General features: G+C 38.8%; 1 protein-coding gene across 9 annotated transcripts in view; it reads right to left on the bottom strand.

Annotated features, from left to right (window-relative positions):
- Window positions 1-25,350, bottom strand: part of rbfox1 (RNA binding fox-1 homolog 1) — a 1,151,227-nt gene that overhangs the window by 732,207 nt on the left and 393,670 nt on the right. For 2 of the 9 annotated variants that reach the window (XM_052021437.1, XM_052021436.1), the window contains exon 3: window positions 11,438-11,572. The exons of the other annotated variants lie outside the window; for them this stretch is intronic. In XM_052021437.1, coding sequence (XP_051877397.1) covers window positions 11,438-11,464 — 27 coding nt within the window. In that variant the 5' untranslated portion in view covers window positions 11,465-11,572. The remainder of the gene's footprint in view (window positions 1-11,437; window positions 11,573-25,350) is intronic. 9 annotated transcript variants of the gene reach the window in all.

A 25,350-nucleotide genomic window follows, 5' to 3' on the forward strand; every position in this document is an offset into this window, starting at 1 on the left:
AAATTGCCAATTTTGAAACAATATTTGGTTTACATTTTTCAGCTGAATTAGGATTAGTACCTTCCAATGCAATCTATAACTTGTCTAGAGGTTATTTTATCTTTACTGAAGCAATCCTAAGAGTTTCAAGTAATTTTTGAGATCAATGAAAATCTAAATTTGTGTCCCTCCATACTGATTTAACATTAAACTCATACTCTGAGAACCTGGGTTGAAATCTAACCGACAGGTATTTGCTCTAAATACCCTAAGGGGGAGTTCTTATCCTGTCACTCAAATGACAAGCACATCAGTTCAATGGAAAATATTGTACAGGCCCTCTCCTCACCCTAAAATGAATCCACCTCCCTAAATGGATTTGCATTTAAAATATTCTTTCTTGGAATTTGAGGGGGTTGGGGGGGTGGCTAACAGGATCATCAGTATTTCTCACCCACTCACCCATCCCTTGGGGCAGTGATAGGGAGCAACATATCCCAAGTGGGAAAGATGCTCCTACAGTCTGACTTGGAGCGGAACATGTACATAAATGAAGAAAGAGCAAAGTAAAAAACTTAAATTTAGAGTTAAAGAGGGCACAAGAATATTCTCAATAATCAAAAGCTTGGCATGTGCTATCCTTGTCTTCTACATGCTGAAGGATGAGAGTTTTTAAGTGCTACCAAGAAAGACTGGGGAAATTGGAGTGCATCCTGCAGGAAACTACAGCACCTACACACGATAGCTCAGGAAGGACAAGTAGGTGTTTCCCGCACAGTCACCTGAAGTTCACCTTAAAGTTCCTGGAGCCCAAATAATTCCCATTAATTACTCAGGATACCAGATCATATCCACAGAGTTCTCCCTTCTCCCATTGGGCAGAAGATACAAAAATGTGAAAACACGTACCACCAGGCTCAAGGACAGCTTCTATCCCACTGTTATAAGACCATTGAAAGGTTCCCTAGAACAATTAGACTCTTGGCCTCACAATCTACCTCGTTATGACCCTGCACCTTATTGTCTACCTGCACTGCACTTTCTCTATTACGCTTTATTCTACATTCTGTTATTGTTTTACCTTGTACTACCTCGATGCACTGTGTAATGAATTGATGTGTGTGAATGGGATGCAAGACAAGTTTTTCACTGTACCTCGGTACATTTGACAATAATAAACCAATACCAATTCCAGAGTTCCCAAATGTTGAGTTGATTTATGTCAGATTTTTCTTTCACTGATACATAAATAAGCTTGTGCAGAAACTGGGGTTTGTAATGTGGGAATCCACTTTTCAAAACAGAAACTATATTTGTCACAATATGCTACAATGCTAAACTGAATCCAAAGTGTAGCTTTTATGTACCATTTAAAACATAAAATGTAGCATAAATATTTGGCTTATGACAAATGCAAACTTGTCATGAATCAAATCGGACAGAAAAAAGTCTTCAATCAGTGACAGTGAATATCTGCAGGAGTGCCGGTTATCATGGACTTCAGTGGCTCTGAGTTAACAGAGGTAAGCACAAGCTGCAAGAAATCCTCATATAAACATATAGCATTTTTCTCCCTCAAAATCTTTTCAGGAAAAGAGTAATAACAACAATCTGTGGCTAAAATGCAAGAATGTATAAATGAATTGTGTCTTTAAGGCAAAGGGGTATAATTGCATAAATAATTGCACCAATCACATACAGACTGCTCTTGACAGACCAATTCTATAATGTAAAGTTTCAAAATGAGAATACTGGGGTTAATTTCTTGATAGTTACCAACTAAAGTTAAGGAGGAGTTGGATGTTTTTAATGGATTTTTCTGTAAGGTACAGAAATATTGTGCACAACATCTGCATTATGACACCCAATGTTCTGATTACATTAAAGCATAAAATCCACAGTATTGAACACACTCAATGGCTAAGCATCTACAGACCTTTGTGGTAGAGATTGCTTATTCCTCTTCAGAGACTTTCTACATCCTCCTCACACTCTCATTTCGCCTAGATTTGTGCCTGAGTGTGTATGTGGGTGGATGCATATATATTGTATGTTTCATACAATGAGTATCTGTGTAGATGCATGCATACATACAAATTAGTGTAAGTGGGCAGAATAAAGGTGAACTTAGAATTGAGTCTACTGCCCAAACTCTTTGCCCATGGCCCCCAATGACACACACTTACTTGGACGGATACAGAGACTCTTCTCCCCTGGGGCTTGGGCTGCGAGACACAGTAAGGTGATAGTGGAGAGCAAGCTCAGCTGATATACTGCTGAGGTCCTGCACTGGGCAGTCTATGACAGGAAACAAGGGGTAGGGCCTTGCCTCTTATCAAAGGGTGAGAGGTGTTTTTAATAATTTTACATGTCCAATGTTTATATTAAGGAGAATTCCATTCCTATCTGGTCTTGGACTTACTGCAGGGCCACGTACATCCAGGATGGACCTACGAGTGGCTGAACACTAGTGACTTCCTCTCATAATACTGGACATAACCAGATGGATTTGGATCATTGTCCTGAATGGAATATTCAAGTGTTTGCAGATTTAATGCAAAAGTTTTAGCTGCTAGCATGACAAGTTTGAACTATTTATTCTTCTCATAAAAATCTATATCAATGTATGGGATTGCTATGCATCTTTTCACAAAGCAAAGTGCATGCTTTCAACTGGTGAAGTGCCATTGTTTGGAATAATTAATGACCGGTTTCAAATTCTACAATTTACCTTCTGTATGTGAAACTGAGTATTATGTTATTTCCCTTGAGTCATTTGGTTTGCAGTAATATTTCAACAATGTTTCATCAATATATTTAATTAGCAAGGAGCAAATCATAAAACCAATGTCCCATGACATACTTTTCATTGTCTAGAAGCTGGAAACATGTTGCATGACAGCACTCTATACAACAAACATTTCTTTACCCAGCGGCGTGTGGATCTTTGAAATTCTCCCATCCAAGAGGCTGCAAATTCTCAGCATAATGAATGTATTCAAGTCTGAGACCACTAGCCTTTTGGTACCAAGAGAATCAAAGGGTAAGGCAGAAAAATGAATTTGATGTAGAGGTTCTGACACAATCTTATTGAATGATGCTGTGGTTTTGAGGAGAAATATGGCCTTCACTTGCTTATTTTTTTTTCACTCTTGGGTTTGATCATACAAACATCTCTGATGCACAGATCCCAGATTTGGCCGAATCACGTCTCTGTAATCAGTCTGCACAGGGAAAAAACTACCAGACTGCTTTGTTTTGAACCTCTGATTTTTTTACATCATAAGATGTAGGTTGTGCATTAAATTGCCTCTTCTCACTTTTTGTTACCCACCATGGCAAACATTCTTACATCATTCATGTTCCTGGGAACAGAAAACATCTCTCTCCAATTTATCTGTTATTTGGCCTTTTCATCCATGACCCCCACTTCTTCATTCCTTGATATCAATCTACACCCAATACGGTGGAATAGAAACCTTTACTGGAGGTAAATACAGTACTGGACGCAGAAAGACTGCCATTTAACTGCGAATCATCCAACATTCCTTCTGTCGTCTCACATTGTGAACAGTACCCTCCACTCTGGTACTGCTTACTTCCTTTTCAAAATCACTATCACCACTCTTGTGATGCACACTAGCATTACTGCATGTGGCAGCAATTAAACTTGTGTTGGTGTAGGAGTCAGGGGATGGACAGAGCAGAAGCTTTTTAAAATAACAGAAGGTGGGAAAATATTTTGGTCAAGAGATTAACTTTTCCCCTCAATTATCTGATTACCTTTAGTGGATACACACCCAATTCAAAACATACGAGATTATCTGCAAAATAATCAAATTGGCAGCAGTGATAAAATATTCAGAAATCTTTATCCGATCATAACATTTCTCTTTAAACTACACCAGCTGTATTTCACATTTGTTTTCAGCTATTATTCACAGATTATTTATGCTGAATCTATTTGCAGCATTCAATTATTAACAAGTAGTCACTGCAAAATGTTGTTACTTCTGTCAGCACACAAGACTATGAATATAAAAGGTTTAGATTTCTGTGTTTAGTTCTTTAAGATAGGCTGTTCCTCTTTATCTTGTATCAAACCTAAATTCAATGTCCTTCAAGTTTTCATTCAGTATCAATGCAAACGTTATGTTCAAGGCATTTTAATCTTGTTTAAAGGTTACTAAAGGAGGTCACATTATCCAAATATTATAACAAATATTTGCTTTGGTTAGAGTATCTGATTACATTACATTTTATACAATCCTGAAATCACTTCACCTTTCACATGTGAATTCCACAGCCCCTTTTAATTTACAGATCCTGGTAAAAACACATTATTTCCAGAATAGTTATGCAAAAGGCAGCACGATGACAGTCTTGAAGTTTGAGTAGTGCTTAATTTAGTGTTTAATCAGTAAAAGGCCTGTAGTGTAAGCTGGGTAGCTGTTCTTCAGGCTGCTCAATTTTTTCAGATAATTGCAGGATATTCTTTATTGTGACAGGACCTGAACAGTAAAATTCCAATATACTATACATCAGTTTCTCCATTATTGGATTAGCTAGATGAGGGATCATTACTGCAGTACCCTTATTCCTATCATTGATCGAATCTTTTTTTCTATTTCACAATTAATGCAAGTGGGCTGGATTGATCAATCTTCTAATGAGTTTGGGCTGCAGTCAATACATTCTTATGAGTGCATGCTACAGATCATTGTGTGTTATGGCCAAGCCAAAAGATTCGTCATTCTCGCAATAGCTTTTCCTTGTTTAGCTTGTCTCATTTGTAAGACCTTTCTTCCCTCGGTCATTACTGTCAAAGCACTGCAATGCTTTAAAAGAAATGAAAGTGTAGATGAATAGTTGAATCCTAACAAATGCAATGTATGTAGATCACAAATTTTCAGGTTTCAACAGAATTATGCTTTAATCAGATGTTCTGTAGGTTGCATATAAAAATATCTGCTCTTTAGCTCACTAAATCATTCTTTCAGAAATGACACCAAATTAATATAAAACACTTTACTATTACAAAGTGTATTGATTGAGGGTGTAATTTATAAAAACATGTGACAGGCTTAACTTTTAGCCTGTGCCACTGTCTTTTAGGAAAATTATGTGATGTATTCAGGGTATTGAACAGTGCAAACATGAACAATCAGTGAGAGTGCTATGTGTGGATTACAGTTAGGTGTGTAAATTTTACTTCTATTACTTAAAATAGAATTCAAATTTGAATTTTGGATTGAGGGATTAATATTTTATTTCACTTGCCATCTATATCATTGCTTTAGGAAATGATTCAATTGTACCATGATTGAATAGCAAAAAGAAAGTATTTCCATAAAATTATTGAAATGAAATGTTTGAGAGGTATTCTCTTAAAATATTGCCATTATGTTAATCTCTCTGTATCAGATAGGTTTGGTTTCCAGGCACAGTTGCAGATCTTCTGAGAAGTATCACCAATACTTGGCTAGCATAGAGGCTGATTTCAAAGTCCCCCTACAACAAACAGTCTTTGCCATAGATGAATTTACAAGTTTCAGGGCCAACTGGGAATCTTCTCATGGGTTCTCCCAATTGGCCTGCTGAAATTTACAAGTTAGTTGAAAATCAAACAGTCCAGAGTGAACCAGAGAAAGAATAAGTAAACTGTGCCAAAATATTTTCTCACCTTAGCTGAACTGAAATCAAGGGCTTTGCCAAATTAAAACCACAGAACCTACAGGGTATTTATTCAATTTATTTTGTATATTAATAGAAATAACTGTCCAATGTTCATTTATGACCTGAAAATGAATGAAAGTTGTGAGCTGACATTTAACACATGGAAATTATGTTTGAAAACATCAGCTCTTGCTAATCCAAATTCCCCTATTGCAGACATATTAAGTTTTGTCTCCTTCCATAGACGCTGCCTGACTTGATGAGTATTTCAGCACTTCTGTTTTTTTGTTTTAGATTTCCAGTATCTGCAGTGGTTTTTTTTTCATTTATTTGATTTACTTGTTTTGATGCTGTTTCCACATATTTTACTGGCGTTGTGCAAAATAATAGACCTGACAATAGTGAGTTACTTACATTATCTCAAGAAGTTCATACTATCTAATATCTAGCACTGAAGATAAGGTCAATGAATATGTTTATTGCCACGTTGGTGGTTCTTATTGTTCTGTAAGTTATTTCCATGGTTGTTCATTACTTTGCCTATTGTAGGCATATAACAACAGATCAACACAGAAAATGTATAAAGGAAAGTAATCAATTCAGGAGTATCTTCTGGTTCAAAAGGTACTTTCTTGGAGAAATTTTGAAATTATTGAGATGAAGGTTCAATAAAACACAATTGAGATGAAAGTACAATAAAACACAAATTTCATCTGACAGATAAGCATTTCATCTGTGCATTATGCATGTTCTATTAATTGGCCAGTTTAGCCAATGTGGAACTGGAAATACAAATGAAGGAAGTTAGTTAATCCGAGTTATTTTGTAGAGCACTACTGGTGCCACAGAGTTAAATGGATAAATTTGTCAACTCCCCTGAGGCTCCAAGACTTTAAATCTCATATGGTGACAGCCAAAATATATATGTCCACATTGCAGTGTTTGCCAATATGCATTGTACATCAAAAGCTGTTCTCTATCAAAACATCAAAAGGTGCAAATGAGCATGCCTCACAAAAATCTCCTCTGTTGATATTGCTGACGTAACCAGAAAGATATTGTTACAATGAGTTTACAAAAGATAATGATTCATGGATTAAAATGCTTCTAAAACAGAAATATTTATCTATTCCATATGTTTTAGATTACTAGACTTAGCACAATGACTTTTAATCCAGTGTAAGTAGCATTTGTCAAAACAAAATTCCTATATATTTCTATCATACTATGTGGCTATTTAAATTAGTTCTTTATAATGATAACCTTATTTCACAATATATATCCACCAGTATTCATAGATATTTACATGAATTAATTGTAGCTTGGTGAATTACTTTTAATAATCCAGTTATATTGTAGTGATATGATGAACTGTAATGGAGCTCCATTTTAGAAGATATGTAAGCCATTTTATTATAACACAAGAAGAATATCTGCTTGTGCAGTAAGGACTTCAAGTAATGATATGGACCATTAAAATGGTTAATGAGCTTCAATTAGGCACAAGTACATTTCATTATCTTTAAAAAGTTCTAATGTTGGTCAAGTAGTATCTTTAGCTGAAAATCTAAATGACAAAAGTATACTTATTAAATCATAGTCTTGCACTTCACTTTGTAGATTCAATCATTAACGTGATCTAATACCGTTAGAATATGTGATCTGCAGTAATGGGCTACAATTTATTTGATGCAACAATGAGGCTGAATGGATAACTCCCACTCTTGACTACCCCCAGCTCAATTCCCAATGTCCCTACTTCCTCAATAGTGGAGAATTTTCCCACAATTTCCAGCCATGTCAAAGAGCACTGACAATTTGTTAAATCCTACAGATCCCATGTTTTGCACCATAATGAAACGACAGGACTTTCAAGCTGCCTCACGCTCACTTCCTTCACTCTACCTCATATCATATTATTTAAATTATTATCTACCATCAATAGGAAATGAGATACATTAATTTACGCCTTCTGAGAATTATTCAGAATAAGAGTTATTGCATCACAAGCACTTTCACGAAGCCTGCAAGTGAGCTATTGACTCCTGCAAGTACAGCATGATATGTTCTGCATCCTAAATCCATGAATCCTTCTTTGTTGTCAGGCTTATATCAATAACCATACGCAGACATTATGAAAACAGTTGTGATTTTCTATTGCCAATGCATTTCCATTCAATTTCATACAAACAATGCTTTGTTGGGGTGATTGTATTTTACGAAGCATATCTCGATCTAAAAGATTAATTAAAACTATAAATATTTATTTGGAAAGATTAAGAAATTGTACAGAATTTAAGATTTGTATTAGATTGTGTGATGTTGGAGTGAGAAGTGCCAATTACATTTACTCTCAAGTAGTTCAGTCACTTCCTTAAAGTTCCTATTCCTTAGAATATCTCTCATTGACCTTAATTAAAATATTTGAAAACTGATTATCCCAGAACCATCAAATAATAAAATCAATAAATTCAAACAAACAAAAGAAGTTTCATTATCTTGCTGAATGTATGTCCACCAGGCAGATTACATTTGGTTGCAAGTTCCTTTAATTGGCCAGTTTAGTTTGAGTGGAACTGAAAATCCAAATTAAGGCAATTAGTTGATCCAAGTCATTGTCATTTCACAAGGTGATAATTGTGTCAGGCTGCTAAATGGAATTTGCCAATTTCCTTCAGGCTGCAAAAACATTATATCTCATGAAGTGACAGTCAAAATATATTTGTAGACATCACAGTATTTGTCACTGGGATGAGACATTGAAGTCTCTGAAGTGCAAATGGCCATGCATTTGCTGATGTTATATGGTTGCTATTGGTAAGAAACATCTGAAGCTATGCACATTGGGGGGAGAAATCAAGGGGCAGACTGTTATCTAAATAGAGAGAGATTGCAAATAAATGGAATGCAGAGTAATCTACGCGATCTTGTGCAAGAATTACTGAAAAATTAGCATGCAGTTGCAGCATGCAACAAATATCACAATGGCCTTTATTGCTCGGAGCTTGGTTTAAAAATAGAAAATTATTGCTGTGGCTGTATAGGGTATTGATGAGGCTGCACCTGGAGAACTAGTTTTCCTTCCCTTATTTAAGAAAGGATATGCAAGCATTGGAGGCAGTTTAGTAGAGATTCCCTTGGCAAATTCCTGGGATGAGACACTGTCAAATTACAAATGACTAAAAATGTTTGCTGTGCACTTTTTTGAAGCTTAGAAGAACTGTGATTTTTTTTAAACATACGAGATCCTAAGGGGGCATGACAGGGTAGTGGTTGAGATACTTCCACTGCTGGGTGTCTCTCGAACGAGGGGGCATAATTACAGGATAAGGCGGCAGTCAATTAAAATTGAGGTGCATAGTAATTTCTTCTGGCAGAAGGTGGTGTCTGGAAGTTTTTCCAACAGAGGATAGTGAAGGTTGGATCCCTGGAGCTAGTCGAAGAGGAAGTAGATACGTTTTTTGGGTGGAACTGAGGGCTATGGGGAACTGGCACAGAAGTATTGTTGAGGCCTGAGACAGATCAGCCATGATCATGAGAAGAGGGGGGCAGGTTTGAGGCACAAGTGACCTACACCTACTGCTATTTTCTTGTGTTTTTGGGAAAGGGAATGTTTCTAAACAGTATATTGGGTCAAAATGAAATTATAACCATGAGATCTAGTAAGCAAACGTTCTGGCTGGGCATTACTTTGTATTCCAGGTGTTATCTGAAATTAAAGAACCAGAATACAGTTGAAGATTCTTTGGGGTAGAAATTCATTTTGGCCAACAGAGCAAAACGGGTGGAGTTGCATGGGAAGTATGTTTGACACTGCAAAGGAATTCCAAAATTATTTGGAATTTAATTCTTAACAAATTCCTCATGATTGTTAATGCATATTAAACTACATTTGGAGAACTATTAGGTCCAATAGTGTAATGTTACTGGCCAATGTTTTGAAAATAAAATTGCAATAACTTGCTGCACAGTCTCCCTCAGGAGTGGTATTATTGAAGCAGGCCACCTCGTCATTTTCAACTTATGTTGGGAGTACAGCAGAGCAGGCCTGAAAAGGGAAAAATTGTCTGTAGGGAAAAAAAAATATTAAAACAGATATATATTTCTAATTCATTGTTAACATTTTTGAACTACTTCATCTGAGCTTACATTTTGAGGCTTTTGGCCTCAAAAGGTTTTTTTTGGCATCTTTAACAATCTCGTGATGGACATTAATGGCAATTAATGACAGAAAATATAGCTTCAAGTTTCAGCTGCATGGTTCTGATTTAGAGGTATGCTAACTCAGGAAAACAGATTTTCTTTTATCTTCATTAAACTTTTAGCTTTCTATGTTTTTTTTTCACTGCTAATGCCACAGAAACCTGGAATCAGCCTTGCTGGAGTTTGGAACTCAAGCAGATTTATGACTGGCATATGTCATGTCCACCATCCATCCCTTTAATTTGGGATTGGGCCAAGTGCACATAAATTGTCATGAGAGAGGCAAACATTAACTCTATTACCTAATTCAGATAAATGCCAAATAATGCAAATGGCTCAAAGGGGATGGAATTATTATCCAGAGACTTGTGAATTGAGATATGGCTCTTCCATATGTTCGATCCTCACTATGTGCTCAATATTTTTTTACTGAAAACTGAGGGGGCAGCATTTAGGAGTCATTCACATTTGTTCTAGGTTTCTGATGTAGCATTTTAGAATAATTTATGCAGTGCATTAAGATCAAGGTGCAACATTTATTTCAGACTGGACTTTAACTTGCTAAATATCTAAAACAGAACTTATTTGTGTGTTGCTATTTTTCCCTCTTCTGTAATTTTATCTATTTCAATTGCCAGGGGTTTTCTGGGGTTTAGGTTAGGCAATAAAGCATAATCAATATTTTGAAAAATATACTTTGGATCTCTAACTGTAACAGGGGAGAAATTGGATAGTGTTAGAAATAACTGTAATCAATTGTATACAATTGAACTCATACAGGATGCATAAAAAATTCTGACTTCAATGCCACTGTCATGATTGTAAGAGGCCAACCACCACTAACCAGGACCACACTTTCAGCTTAAAAAGGGGGCTGCTCATTGTCTGCACTTGGTGATCATTTTATCCCAAAGGTTTGGGAAGTAAGCTGAAAGCCTTGCTAGCAAAGGGAGAGCCTTCATTCTGGTTTTCAGTCACAACTCTACAAGCTTTAGTAGATGAAATGGAGGCTTCTGAGCTCAGCTGCCAAAAGAGCTATGTAAATTCATCACCAAGCAGCTGTGGAAAGAAGTCACACTCAAAAGTCAAAACCAGGAGAGAACTGTCCAGGACAAGCATGCAGGACCACAAAAAGTTTAACAGCCTCATCTGAGTGGTCATTAGTGAAGGCATCAAATCCTGTGATTCAACAACTGTGACACTTGTTGTACACAATGCTCCATGCTCTGTAAACAAAGACTAATTTAACAATATCAGTTAACAAGAATATCAGCCAGGACTCCTACTCAATATTCATATATCTCATCATAGCCTCATGCATCCATTACTACTCCAAGCCTCTCACTTACAGTTTATTGCTTTCACACATTCCAAGCTATTCAACCATGGTAAGCACATTGCAAGATACTCACAAACATGCATTTTTCTCTATTGCAGCAGAAGATAACACCCAAACAATGGACTGGTTGTGCAGGGGAAGGGGGACGACGGTATGAGGAAGGGAGTAGGTACTACAGAATACATGGGCAAGGGCGGAATAGAGAACATTAAAGGCAACTGCGTGCTCATGTGTACTCACCTCCGTATGTCCCTTTTTTTGATTCATCCTTCTTTTGGCCTACAAAACGAGTGGGTGTAAGCATGTAACTATGTTTATCCTTCCCATGTCTTCTGTTGGGTAGCCAAGAACTCCCACCTGGTCAAACCCCATCCACTAAGGAGAGAGAGAGAGAGAGATAGAGAGAGAGAGAGAGATAGAGAGGGAAAGAGAAAAAGAGAGGGAGAGTGAGAGAGAGTGAGGGAGTGAGAGAGAGAGAGAGGGAGGGAGGGAGGGAGAGAGGGAGAGGGAGTGAATGAGAGAGAAGATGGCACACTAGTAGCACACAGTTACTCGATTTGACACTCATAACTGCAAGATCAGACACTGGTGAGTCTTCCTGCTGCTAAGAGCCAGCTTTTCCAGTTGACTAGATCATAACCAGCCATTCTGGCAGTGCTGGGGTTAAGTCAATGTTGTGTGAGAATCAGCATAGTTGACTACCTACTCTCCATACCTCCAGCATGAACTACACCATCTAATTTGACAAGTAATACGAGTCCCTTACAATTCAGTGAGTGGTATTCTTGACCAAAATTGGAACCAAACTGGCAATTGGTGCCCCCTCAAAAAAAACACCATGTGACCCAAGTCATTTTCCAAACTGTTTCCCGAGGGTTTAGTGATCCACTGCATGGACCGGACAGCAGCATCGGGTGAGGGAAAAGGTGGTGCCGTCTGCTTTATGATAAACTCATCATGGTGCACGGACGTGGCAGTCTTGTCCCATTCCTTCTTCCCCAACCTGGAACACCTGGCAGTGAAGTGCCAACCATTCTACCTTCCACCGGAGTTCTCCACCGTCATCCTGATTGCAGTTTACATCTCACCACAGGCAGACGTCAAGCTAGCACTTGAGGAACTAAGTGTTGTAATCAACAAGAACGAAGCGGCGTACCCTAATGCCTGTCACAGGCGGGAGACTTTAATCAGGTCAGCTTGAAGAAGTTTCTGTCTAACTACCATCAACACATCACCTGCAATACTAGAGGACTCAACACACTTAACGACTGCTATACCACCATCAAGAACGCCAACCGCTCCATCCCTCGCCCGCGCTTTGGTAAATCTGACCACCTGGCTGTGCTTCTTCTGCCTGTGTACAGACAGAGACTGAAGAGCACGGCACCAGTGAAGAGGACTTTGAAGAGCTGGACGGCAGAGGCAGAGCACTGAATACGGGATTGCTTTGAGTCGGTGGACTGGACCATGCTCAAGGATTCGTCAGCGGACCTAAATGAATGTGCCACAGTCGTCACCTACTTCATAAGGCCATGTGTGGAAGAGTGTGTACCCACAAAAACATTCTGAGTCTTCCCCACCCAGGAGCCTTGGATGAACCAGGAGTTTTGTAATCTGCTCCGGACTAGATCTGTGGCATTTTGACTGGCGACCCAGAGTTATACATGAAGTCCAGGTATGACCTCAGGAAGGCCATTGTGAGCGCAAAGAGGCAATTTTGGACTAAAGTGGAATCGCAGATGGACGCTCAACAGCTATGGCAGGGCTCACACAATGTAACTTCCTACAAGGCAAGATTGGGTAGCATAAGTTGCAACAACCCATCACTCCTAGATGAGCTCAATGCCTTTTATGCACATTTTGACTGAGAGAACTATGACACACCCACACGAGCCCCCACATCTCCAGATGACCCTGATATTTCAGTCTCCGAGGCCGATGTCCAGGCATCCTTCAGGAGGGTGAATCCATGAAAGGCACCTGGTCCAGATGGCGTACCTGGCTGAGTACTAAAGATCTGCGTGGAACAACTGGGTGGAGTATTTACAGACATATTCAATTTCTCACTTCTGCGGTCTGAGGTTCCCACCAGTTTCAAAAATGCATCTATTGTACTGGTGCCCAAGAAGAGCAAGGTGACCTGCCTCAATGACTACTGTCTGCTGGCACTTACTTCAACCGTGCTTCGAGAGGTTGGTTATGGTGCGAATCAACTCCTGCCTCAGAGATGACCTGGATCTACTCCAATTTGCCTACTGCCACAACAGGTCAACAGCAGATGGGATTTCTCTGGCTCTTCACTCCGCTCTGGACCATCTGGACAACAGGAACTCGTACGTCAGGCTGCTGTTCATCAACTACAGCTTGGTGTTCAACACAATCATCCCATCCAAACTCATCATCAAGCTCCAAGACCTAGGCCCCTCTATCTCCCTCTGCAACTGGATCCTCGACTTCCTCATCAGCAGGCCTCGATCAGTGAGGATTGGTAACAACATCTCCTCCTCACTGACCATCAACACAAGTACCTCAAGGCTGCGTGCTTAGTCCCCTGCTCTATTCTCTATACACACAAGACTGTGTGGCTAAGCACAGCTCCAATGCTGTCTTCAAGTTCGCCGACGACACTTGTTGGATGAATCACAAGTGGTGATGAGTCAGCTTACCAGAGCAAAATAGGACACCTGACTGAGTGGTGCTGCAACAACAACCTCTCACTCAATGTCAGCAAAACTAAAGAGCTGATAGTTGACTTCAGGAAGGGGAAGGAGGGTGAATCTGCGCCAGTCTACATTGGGGGATCAGTGGTGGACGGAGTCAGCAGCTTTAAACTCCTGGGCATTAACATATCGGATGACCTGTCCTGGGCCCAGCACATAGATGCAATCATAAGGAAAGCGCGCCAGTGTCTTTACTTTCTTAGGAGATTGAAGAGGTTCAGCTTGTCACTGAACACTCTGACAAACTCCTACATACATCCTGTTGAAAGTATCCTGACTGCTTGCATCATGGTCTGGTATGACAATTCGAACACACAGGAACACAAGAAGCTACAGAGAGTAGTGGACTCTGCCCAATACATCACAGGCACATCCCTCCCCACCATCCGAAGTATCTACAAGAGGCGCTGCCTCAAGAAGGCAACATCTATCATCAAAGATCCCCACCATCCGGGCCAGGCCATCTTCTCACAGCTACCATCAGGCAGGAGGTACAGAAGCCTGAAGTCCCACACCACCAGGTTCAAGAACAGCTACTTCCCTTCAATCATTCGGTTCTTGAACCAACCGGCAAAACACTAATCACTACAGTTTAGCAACACTATGACCACTTTGCATAAAAATGGACTTTGTTTTCTTTTGTTCTAATTAAGTTTTCTTTCAGGTTTGAGAAAACAATTAAAAAGCTCTTCATTAATATACTGAAATGGAGTGTCTTGAACAAAATAGGTAGCATCAGCAAACAAAAGACCCAGGAAGCCGGCCAGAAGTGTGAAATCAGGCACCTGCTCATTCTGATTGGCATCACCGCAGCAAAGTTAATACAACTGCCTGGTCTGACAAACATGCCATCAGTCCAGTGCCTTGTGCATTCATGTGCAAGATGCTCTGCAAATTGTCCCAGACAGAGAACTGGAAGCACCCCAAGACAAAGAAGTTGAGAATGGTGTTTACTCTTAAACCAATAAAGCATTTCTGCCAGATCCATTCAGTAACTGGTTTCTCCCAAAGTGATTACTACAATGCAGCCTGATGCAATCTGGTTAGATGTTGAACCTACTTAGCCAGATTCCTGATGCATTATCATTTTCAACCATACAAATGAATCTTTTTACCCCTACACCAATTTGTACATAGTTCAGAGACAAGAATTATAATCCCTGAGATGTTATTCTTCAACAGCATCTCACAACTGATATACTTGATGTTGTTGATCTTAACAGGAAGTGCAAGGAAAGTGTCTTCCCTCTCACTTACCAAAGCATTTTTTCAAGCCAGTTCAAGGAATCCTTTTACTTTGGCACCAGCAACACAACGTACCAGGAGACATATGCTATCTGCCCAACTAATTATGAAATTCTCCATAACCACCACAATAAATTAACAAGGTCATACATCATAGTTGACTACCTACTCTTCATACCTGCAGCATGAACCACACCATCTAATTTGACAAATAATGCAGTCCCCTACAATTCATTGAGTGCTATTCTTAACCAGAATTGGCCCACCTTGTCCATGCTGACCATCAGCATCAATCATTAATCATAATCAAATCCTATTGTATTCTCCCCCCCCTTTCCCATCAATTCCCCCAGGTTCTACAACTCAGTTGCACACTAGGGGCAATTTACTGTGGCCAATTAACCTACCAACACATGTCTTTGGGAGAAAACTGGAGCACCCAGAAGAAACCCACATGATTGCAGGGAGAAAATGCCAACTCCACACAGACAGCACCAAGGACTGCTGGAGCTGTGAGGCAGTAGTTAGCTATGTCACCATGTCGCCTTGTCACTTCTAAACTATTCCATCTTCTCCAGGGGATATCTTCCTGTTCCAAGGTGTCACACAGTTTTTATGTTGTCCTCCCAGCAGTCTTTATCCAGGTTTCTCAGTGAAAGGAAGTGCATTTTATCATGTTGCCTCGTGTCTGTTTCTGCCAATCCTTCTGGTCACACCAGGCCCTTTCTGATCCTGCAGGTGTGCTCAAGCTCTGCAGAAATCTGTCTGGATACTCCCCTCTCTCCTTTGTGTTGAAGTATCTCCAGCTCATCATCCATCTCGAGGACTCTGAGGATCAAGACAGAGTCATCTACTGCAGAAATAAACTGGTGCAACAATTCTGATGATAGATTATCAACATGACATATAACTCTGTTTCTTTCTCCACAGAATCTGCATGAGCTGCTGAGTATTTCTTGAATGTTTCATTTTATATCAAATATCCAATCCCTTAAGTATTTTGCTTTTTGATATCTACAGCAGAAGTGTGCTGCAAGACAGTTTTGTTACCCACAGTCCCTTCTATTCTGTAGTCCAGGCATGCCATTTGCTTTGTCAAAATTCATTCCATATCACTTATCCAATATTTTAGCCAGCTGTAAGTTGTTTTGTGTTTATTAACAGATTAATTGAATTACATATTAAACACTGTCTTGTTTACACAAACAACTGCACCACGGAGGAAAGAAAGAACACTTCCTATCTCCTCTGTAGTAAGTTCCCCTTTAATCTAGTATTAATTTTACATTTGTTTAAATGCTCCATTTAAAGCCATTCTTGTGGCAGCAGAGGATTTCATAATCTATAACTGGTGATCCAGTTCCTTTGCTCACAGTATCACTTCCTATTACAGAAAACTTGATTGTTGATTGAACAGTTAAACTACCACTTGGAACTTCTGCTAACTTGCAGTTTCTTACATAATTTTAAGTTTTTAAGCAAAACACTTAAAAGTGAGCTAAATTTCAGTTTGAGATCAATTTAGCCACTGCTTGTCAAGGATTCCCCTCTGAAAAAGTTTTCAACTTTACACTGTTTCAGAATTACTTCAGTTAAACCACTCTGTGCAACAGCAGATACTCTGTACTAGGACACCAAGTCAGCCAAAGCCAGCTGCAATGCTGGCGTGAAGTGAATGCACAGGAGTGATTTGCTTGCTGTTCTGGGGAATGTGGGGTTGATTTATGTATCTTGTTTGGTATTTTCCTTTACTTTTGCGTTGTGAATATCTAACTGTTATGTTGGGCAATAAAAGCATGAAGGTAAGGTTTAAGCCATTGGTGAATGGGGCTATGATTACTACCATCATACCCAGGTGTGCTGTTGATGGCTGGTTTGAGAGAAAAGGAATTCTTGGGTTGCCTCTACCCAAAAGTATTATTCTATGTCCTGCCACGCTGTAATTTAATGTCCCTTGAAACAATTATAAGAAGCCACCAAACATTTGTGGAACTATAACAACTGCCAGATATAATCAACCAGAAACAAACCTGGATAATTCCTTTAAATGGTACAGGTGATACATATTCAGCTCTGGCACATTAACTGCAGTCATTGTCTGGAGCTTCAATCATAACCTCAAAGATATCAGCACTGATATCAAATCAGAACTGCACTTTCATTAATGAATACCCTGTCTTCCCTGTACATACGGCAGATGTACATTCAAGTGTCCTGATACCCTCACCAATAAAGCAGAACCACAACCTCAAAAATGGCCATGTATGATCCTAACTTCCTGTCTTATCTGTGTAAACCAGTTTCATAAAAACTGTGGTGTCACTGCCCTGATATATTTTAAGAGATTTCAAGGAAATCATTAGAATGCAAGAAAAAAATGTTTCACAAGGAGTTAATCTACATCAACGGAGAGGTTTATCCTAGCCAGTAACCATTATTGTAAAGATCCAGTCTTTCACAAACATCTGTGCCATCTTCAACAATTTCGATTTGCCTTCTATATTTGCACAAACTGTGTTACATGTGTAAAGGAAAAAAAATTAATTCAATTGTATCTTTATATTATTTAAAACATCTGCTTGAATACATATTATACATACATTTAATTTAATATTATGTTCAATCCCCTTGAGACAATGATTTTAACTCACATATTTCAAGGAGTAGCACGGCTATTTCTCTTTTTTCCTCTGATGATACTAAATCTCAACAAAAAACTGCTGATGCAGTTGTAGCAAAGAGATGATTATAACACACCAATCATTTTGAGTTATCTCTTCTGATACTTAAATTGTTATTGGAGATCCACATAATTTTCTTTTATAGATTAAGTGCTGATTTAGAAAACTAAATGTATGCATCTGGTTCTGGTAAATGTAATTAGGTTACAATTGATCCAGATACTTGTAGTAGTAGAGTGGAAAGTTAAATGACTATTGGTTAGTTGAATTGAGACTATGCTCACGAAATATTGATGACTGAAGCTTGCTTTTGCTAAATATCTCAAGCAGTGTAAGCATAGTTAAGTCAAACACAGAGTAAACAATGGACGATCTTTCAATCTTAGCACAGAAGTTCTAGATTTTCACTGGAACAGTTACAAACAGGGTAAGATATTTTGGTAAAATACACATAGATGTACAGTCTGTAGTTTCCTATAGCATTCATTGCAACTCATAGTGAATAACTGGGCATCAAATTAACAAGTAACATCTCAAAATGGAACAGCATTGCTATCATAGGATTAACATCTTGTTCACTTTTATATTACAAAACAAACATTATGCAAAACAAAATTAACCGAAGAGAAAACTACAATTGTAAAATCTGAAACAAAGCAAAAGGTCTACAGAAGAAGCAGAGGAGTTGAGGCCAGGATAGATCAATCATGATCTTATTGAATGGTGGGGCAGCCTTGAGGGAGCTGATGGCCTACTCCTATTCTTTTGTGTTCTTATGACTGTTTTGTTTCCAACATAACAGCTTTGACTATCAAGCACTTTGAGATATCCTGAAGCAGTGAAAAGTGCTATATAAACAGAAGTTTCTTTTTACTCAGCTATGGAAAGTAAAAGTGGAAATTGTTAGTTACCTCACGAATATTCTAGATTAATGCTTTAGAACCCCAATCACATGAATGTTAGAATTTACGAGTTTTGAGTTGCTTTGTATAATGAACTAGTAACTAAATGTTAGTTTTAGGTAAAAGACAGAGAAAGATTTGTGACCATGTTGCAGTGGAATAGCTGAATGAATAAAAGTAGCAGTGCTTTGTGTGTTAAATTGTGTAGTAAAACAGTTATTCACTCCTAATATTGAATGGAACTCAAGGTATTGATGGGAAAGGATGGGTTTCAGGGATTGATAGGGATCTGTGATTGACTTGCAGGGTCTAAGAAAAACAGTGGTCTGCAATATGCTGGGCCCAGCCCAAACTGCATGTGGCTATCCCTTGCTGGCTTCATGCTGGCAGAAAGTTTATTCCTTAATGACCACAGACATTCAGAAACAGTTGAAATATATTTAAATAATGAAAATAATTTAAATATTTAAAAAATGACTAATTCAATTAAAATTACATGCAATGTATATAAGTTAATTTAAGACATTATTATTTATCAAAGTAAAGAATGAAACCATGTTCCACCACGTGCCTTTTTAGCGAAGATTGGCAACTCCATTCAAATGAAAGGGGCTGTACTGGACATTGCAGCCATGGCTGGTGTAAAACTGAGTGGGCAGATACCACGTGTATCCTGCCCCTCAACTTTGTACATTATGGAACCATCGCTAGACTCAGCGTTGAGACCAGGGGAAAAAACAAGAGGTTGAATGCACCTATAGTATGACCTCTGACCTCTGATGCATTCTGTACTCATGCTCTGCAGTGCACTAGTGCAGAAGTTGTGAAGGTGCTGATGTGTACATTGCAGTTAAATGGTCTTTATCTACAGAATTGCTGGCTGGCCTTCAGCGTGAACAGGCCAAATGTTGTATATTCCTTCCACTGCCACAAAGTCATTAAGTGCAATGGAGAGAGAAACCATAACAATTTTGAGTGATCGAGTGGATAGGTCGATAATAGAGAAACAGAAAAGTAAACAGTATAAATGGTTAGAAATTTGAGTTCATTATTTTTTGTGCTACTAAATGGGTGTTCCGTGAAGCCAAAAATGCCCAAATGTAGAACCCCCAAAATATTAGGAAGTTGGGAAAAAACATATAAAAGAAATTAGTTAGGGTGTTTTCCCAAGATTCCTACATATGTGTTGGTTGCGTGATGCCTGATGGCAGGTGCTGCCTGGGATTGAAGCTACTGTGCTATTACCAGTATGAACTATGAGAAAGCTGTCGGAGCTCAAAGACCCTCTCTCCATGGTGGCAAGGGCTGGTACAAGGAGGTTGCCATGGGAGCAAGGGAAGGGACAGGGAAGAGGTGTACTTGTGTCTGGCCGATGACCCTACACAGGTCTCAGTTTGTGGCATGGCTGGAACCATGCCACAGTAAGGGAGAGGCTCGTCAGCCTGGCAGAGCTCACAACATGTACCTCTGCTGTGCATTATGTGTAAAGGCTGCAATCAGTAATGAGACATCCAGGATGCTATTTAAAATATGTTGATCAATGGGCGGCACGGTAGCGTAGCGGTTAGCGCGACGCTATTACAGCACCAGCGATCGGGGTTCAATTCCCGTCGCTGTCTGTAAGGAGTTTATGCGTTCTCCCGTGTCTGCGTGGGTTTCCTTTGGGTGCTCCGGTTTCCTCCCACATTCTGAAAGACATACGGGTAGGTTAATTTGGGTTTAAAATGGGCAGCGCAGACTCGTTGGGCCGGAAGGGCCTGTTACCACTCCATAAATAAAATTTAAAAAATTTAAAATTTACTCAATCAAAGCTAAGGCTGGCAGAAGCAGAAGCATTGATGTAACCGTGGGAACCCTTAATTCACATCTTTTTGCCATTCTGCTGCTAGAGTTACCCCTTCTTTCATTGGGATAAACAGATGTAAGTGGTCACACCTTTAAAATTCAACTACTGTCTTCTGTCAATATTGTTTCAAACGTAGAAAATTCCCAGAAATATAATTGACCATTTTTGCATTTCTAACATGAATCTCTTCCAATAATACTTATTAGTTTTAATGATTCAACCACAAAGCTTTTGTTTCTCTTTTTCTGTTTCCTATTTCTCTGGCCTAACTATGTGCTCAAGATTAAGAGCCTAGCACTAGTATTTAATTGTCAGTAAATGTAGAAATCACACACTGGGTGACATCGTTGGAGGGACATCTGATATTGTGCAAACTTCAGACATGCTAAGTTGCATCGTGCTCTGAAACGCATGGGCCAAATTCAGAAAATGAATGCTATTGCAATCTAACATGTGCAAAACAGCTTAAAAATTGTGCTCAAAATGATCCAAGTTCAAGGCAAATGAGTTATTTGGCAAGGTGATGTTTACCAAGCATGATGGTTGAGAGTTTGTGAACTGCTGCTGTTTAAGTTGATCAGAAGAATTTGTTTAGAGATTTTCAATAATTTATGTTCAGAAAACAAGGAAGGTTTTGTGGATTGGAGTTTTACAGCAGCAGTTGGATTGTGAATTGAGCATTTGTTAGCATAAGTGTGACAAGAAACTGTTAGTTTTTTTAAACTATTCTTTTAAATTATAATATCCATCAACCATTCTACACCACAAAGTGCATGAAAGGTTCAAGACTATTTTAGTGTATAAACCAGATGGGATTCCACAGAAAACTATGGCCAAAAAAGTACCATAAAAGCAGCATGATAAGTTATTTATAATCCATGGAAGAAAAGGGAAAGATCATCAGTGAGTCCTCCAGCTCTCTGCCTGATCTGATGTGTGTAATTATATATTTGTTTCAGTCAGTTTTATCAGTATGTTGTAATCGTTTTAATTATTAAATAAAGTTCTCTATGAAAATATTGTTTGCTTTCAAACATGTAGAAAATTCCCAGAAATATATTGGACCATTTTTGCATTTCTATCACAAGTCTCTTTCAATAAGTGTGGGAAGTTACTTAATAGTTTTAATGATTCAACCACAAAGCTTTTGTTTTTCTTTTTCTGTTTCCTATTTCTCTGGCCTTTATAGTATTTATTTGCAAAGAGCAAGAAGATCCAGAAAAAACTAGTCTGGACTTGGAGATCAGTCGAGAATCCCAAAACATTAATGGCTGAATTAAGCGATATATTCATAATTAGCACTGTCCTAAAATCTCCCAGAAGAGACAGGATGTGCTTTGTCCTCAACATCTCAGTAGCTTGGAGAAATAAATTCTCTCAACAAATAAAGAACTTAATGCACAACCTCAGGAGGTTTGAAAGTGCTTCACATCCAATTTAATAATTGCTATTGCCATGCAGGCAAATGTAGCAGCTTATTTGCACAAAATAACATGCGAAAAATGAGAAAACGTATCTCACGGTGTTTACAGAGAGATAAACGCTGGCCAGGATTCCTAAAGAACACCTTTGTTTTTCAATTAGTATCAAAGATTCTTGGCACTAAGTACATCCCCCTGAATAGGCAGGTAGAATGCCCATCTGACTCTCCAGCAATGCTTTTGTACTTCCGCCAATCCAACACTCCCAGAGCATTGCAATGAAATTTCTTCCTACATTGAGTAGGACTGACTATGAAGCAAGAAAGTTATTACTGAACACAAGTGATACAACGGCCATGCATAATATCTGTAATATTTTAGCTGGGTTCCATCAGAAATTCTTCTTTTAAATCCATACAAAATGTGGCACCCTCTGGTGGAGATCAAACATGTCTGCAGATTTCACTGTCATCATGCTGACTTCAGTACTGACTAACAAATTGCTCAGCCTTTTGAAGTTATTTTGAGAAACAGACAAAATGTCAAAAATAATCTTTGACAGCTTCCTCTTCAGGGAATTATAGAACTGATATAAATTGAATGTACTGTTAGGATAGCTAATTTGTCAGGACGTCATCCTATAATGGGGAAAGGGAATAAATAAGTTGTCCGGGCTCAAGGTCATCACTTGATACTGTCTGCACCTTCAGCAGTTTCAACCTATCACATTCAACAGGTTTCTCCCACTTCCCGAATACCCTATATATCTTCGTTACATGCTTACTTATTTCTTAAGTTCTGAGCTACAATGTCAAAGACCTGCCAATGTCTTCAAATATGTGCTCTCCTTCAGCTTTATTAGCCAATGTGTCTTGGTGTTTTTATAAATTCTACAGGCCTTACATGCCATTACCAGAAACTCCCCATATCTACCCTCCCATGGTTTTGTACAACGACCCACTTTCTGAACATAGAGAAATACTGATCAGCACATTCATACTTCACACAGAATGGACAAAGTTCTCACCAGAGATCTGACTTCAAATTTCATCTTGCAATGAATTAATTATTTATTCCATTCAATGAATATAATGTTATAGAATTGTTTATTACCAAATACAAACAACATAATCTTCAGGAGATTTGCTTCCATAAACTGGGTGGGTGGGATTGTGCTAGCTGGCAAGTTATTAGTAATTCATTCCTCACAATATTCTCTCTCCTTCATTCTGGCTCTTAAAGAAAGTTGCTAGTACCTTTTTCAAATAGAGATTTCTTCCATTGACCTTTATTTTTGTTGGCCAACACAGAAGACATTTTACGGTTCATAACCAGAATCCTGAATACAGTTAAATGCAACATCAGCAATAAGAACAAGAGGATCATCTGGAAGATTCAGAATCACCTTTGAGATTAATCTTTTATAATCAAATATCCTTCAAATCCTCACTTTGAGGAACTTAAATTTCATCCAATTTCTTTACTAACTGTTAACTTAATAACTACATCCTAAAAAGAATGGCACAAAGATAGAAAGGTTCTATATGAAGTTAATGACAAGCAGGTAACAGGGGATTTTCTAGTCACTCTGGTGTAATCAGTATCCAAAACAGAGCCCAAGCCATTTTCGGCAAGATAAGATATCTTTATTAGTCACATGTACATCGAAACACACAGTGAAATGCATTTTTTGCGTAGAGTGTTCTGGGGGCAGCCCACAAGTGTCGCCACGCTTCCGGCGCCAACATAGCATGCCCACAACTTCCTAACCTGTACGTCTTTGGAATGTGGGAGGCGACCGGAGCACCCGGAGGACACCCACTTAGACAAGGGGAGAACGTACAAACTCCTTACAGACAGCAGCCGGAATTGAACCCGGGTCGCTGGCGCTATAATAGTGTTACATTAACCGCTACAGTACCATGCCGGTATAAACGACAAGGTTGCATCTGAGGAGTTGCTGGAAGACAAATGTATAAACCATGGCCTGCCGTGACTTGGATTCGAAACGAGGTTGCTGCGGCCACAACGAAGGCAATTCCAACAATGATACCGCTTCAATTCTTTCTTCATTTAACACAATGGGGCAGATGGTGCTAGACCTGACCTGCTGCCAGTGCTCACCGATGCGCTAGCCCTGTTGCCACACAAATATTTTGCAACTGAGCTGGTCCACATGAGCTTGAGCCTTCTGATCCATTTTGTCTCAGCAGCAGCTGCAAGTGGCACCTGGGCTCGAGACATCATACCTTGAGGTCCTACCTCCAGTACCATCCAAATGGCCTTTGTCATCTCATTGCTGTCATTGGTTTATTTCACTGTTTTTAAATGTCCCTGAAATTTATTTAAATATTTTTAAATGAAAAATTACATAAGAAAAAATAAAACATTAGTAACAAATTTATTTAAAAACACATTAACCTGCTGTTAATTAACTAGAAACATCAACACACTGAGAAAGAAAGGACAAAAAAATCTTAGTACAACTGCTCCTTTTCACTTGGTTCAGCAACTCCATCCAAATGGCAGGTGCCAATATGTCAGCAATGGCTGGGGTAATGCTGAGGGGCCAGATATGAAGTGCATCCGGCTCCACAGCTTGGTAACTTACAGAATGCCCCTGGACTCAGAGGTGAGCGGTGATTCCTGACAGATCCCGTGCACTCCATGCTTCTGCACTGCAGCGTACCGGCTCAAAGTGCACTGCAGATAGCTGGTGGTTCTCCAACTGGCATCATCTGAGCCATTGTATGTATTGTGTTTAACTTACTGCTCAACTGGACTGGCACTTTTATCCTGAAGATTGTACTGACTAGTTAAAGGATCTATTGAATATCCAATTCTTGTACGATCAAATCTAGAAAACAATTAATAAAAATGAAATTGTATAGTTTATCCATACTAACTCAGGTTTTATAATAAATTAATAATAATTCATTGAGGTGGCCTCTAAATTCTAGGGATTCTGTATACTAATTATTTTACTTCACTTCTAACTGGAATGTAAATGGTACATTTTGTTAATTTTGAATTAAATTCAAATTTATGTGTGCAATGTGATCCTTGTGCTAAGAAAGTAATAACTCAAAGAAAAGGTAACACAACGCAACAGAATATGACTGCAATAAGATGACCCCCAGACAATGCATTTTAATCAAGGTGACTGAGTTTATTCTGTGTGCTGAGTCTCACCATTTTAAAATAGATTGCATGTCCATATCAATATTATTGATTTAGATCAATCATAACAAATTGTTGTCCATGTTCAGTAAACCACAACAAATACACATCATTTAAAGAATTGAATTTTCCTCCCTTATGGGGGAATGAGGGAAAAA

The sequence above is a fragment of the Pristis pectinata genome, chromosome 8 (genome assembly GCF_009764475.1).
Source record: "Pristis pectinata isolate sPriPec2 chromosome 8, sPriPec2.1.pri, whole genome shotgun sequence".
NCBI lineage: Eukaryota > Metazoa > Chordata > Chondrichthyes > Rhinopristiformes > Pristidae > Pristis > Pristis pectinata.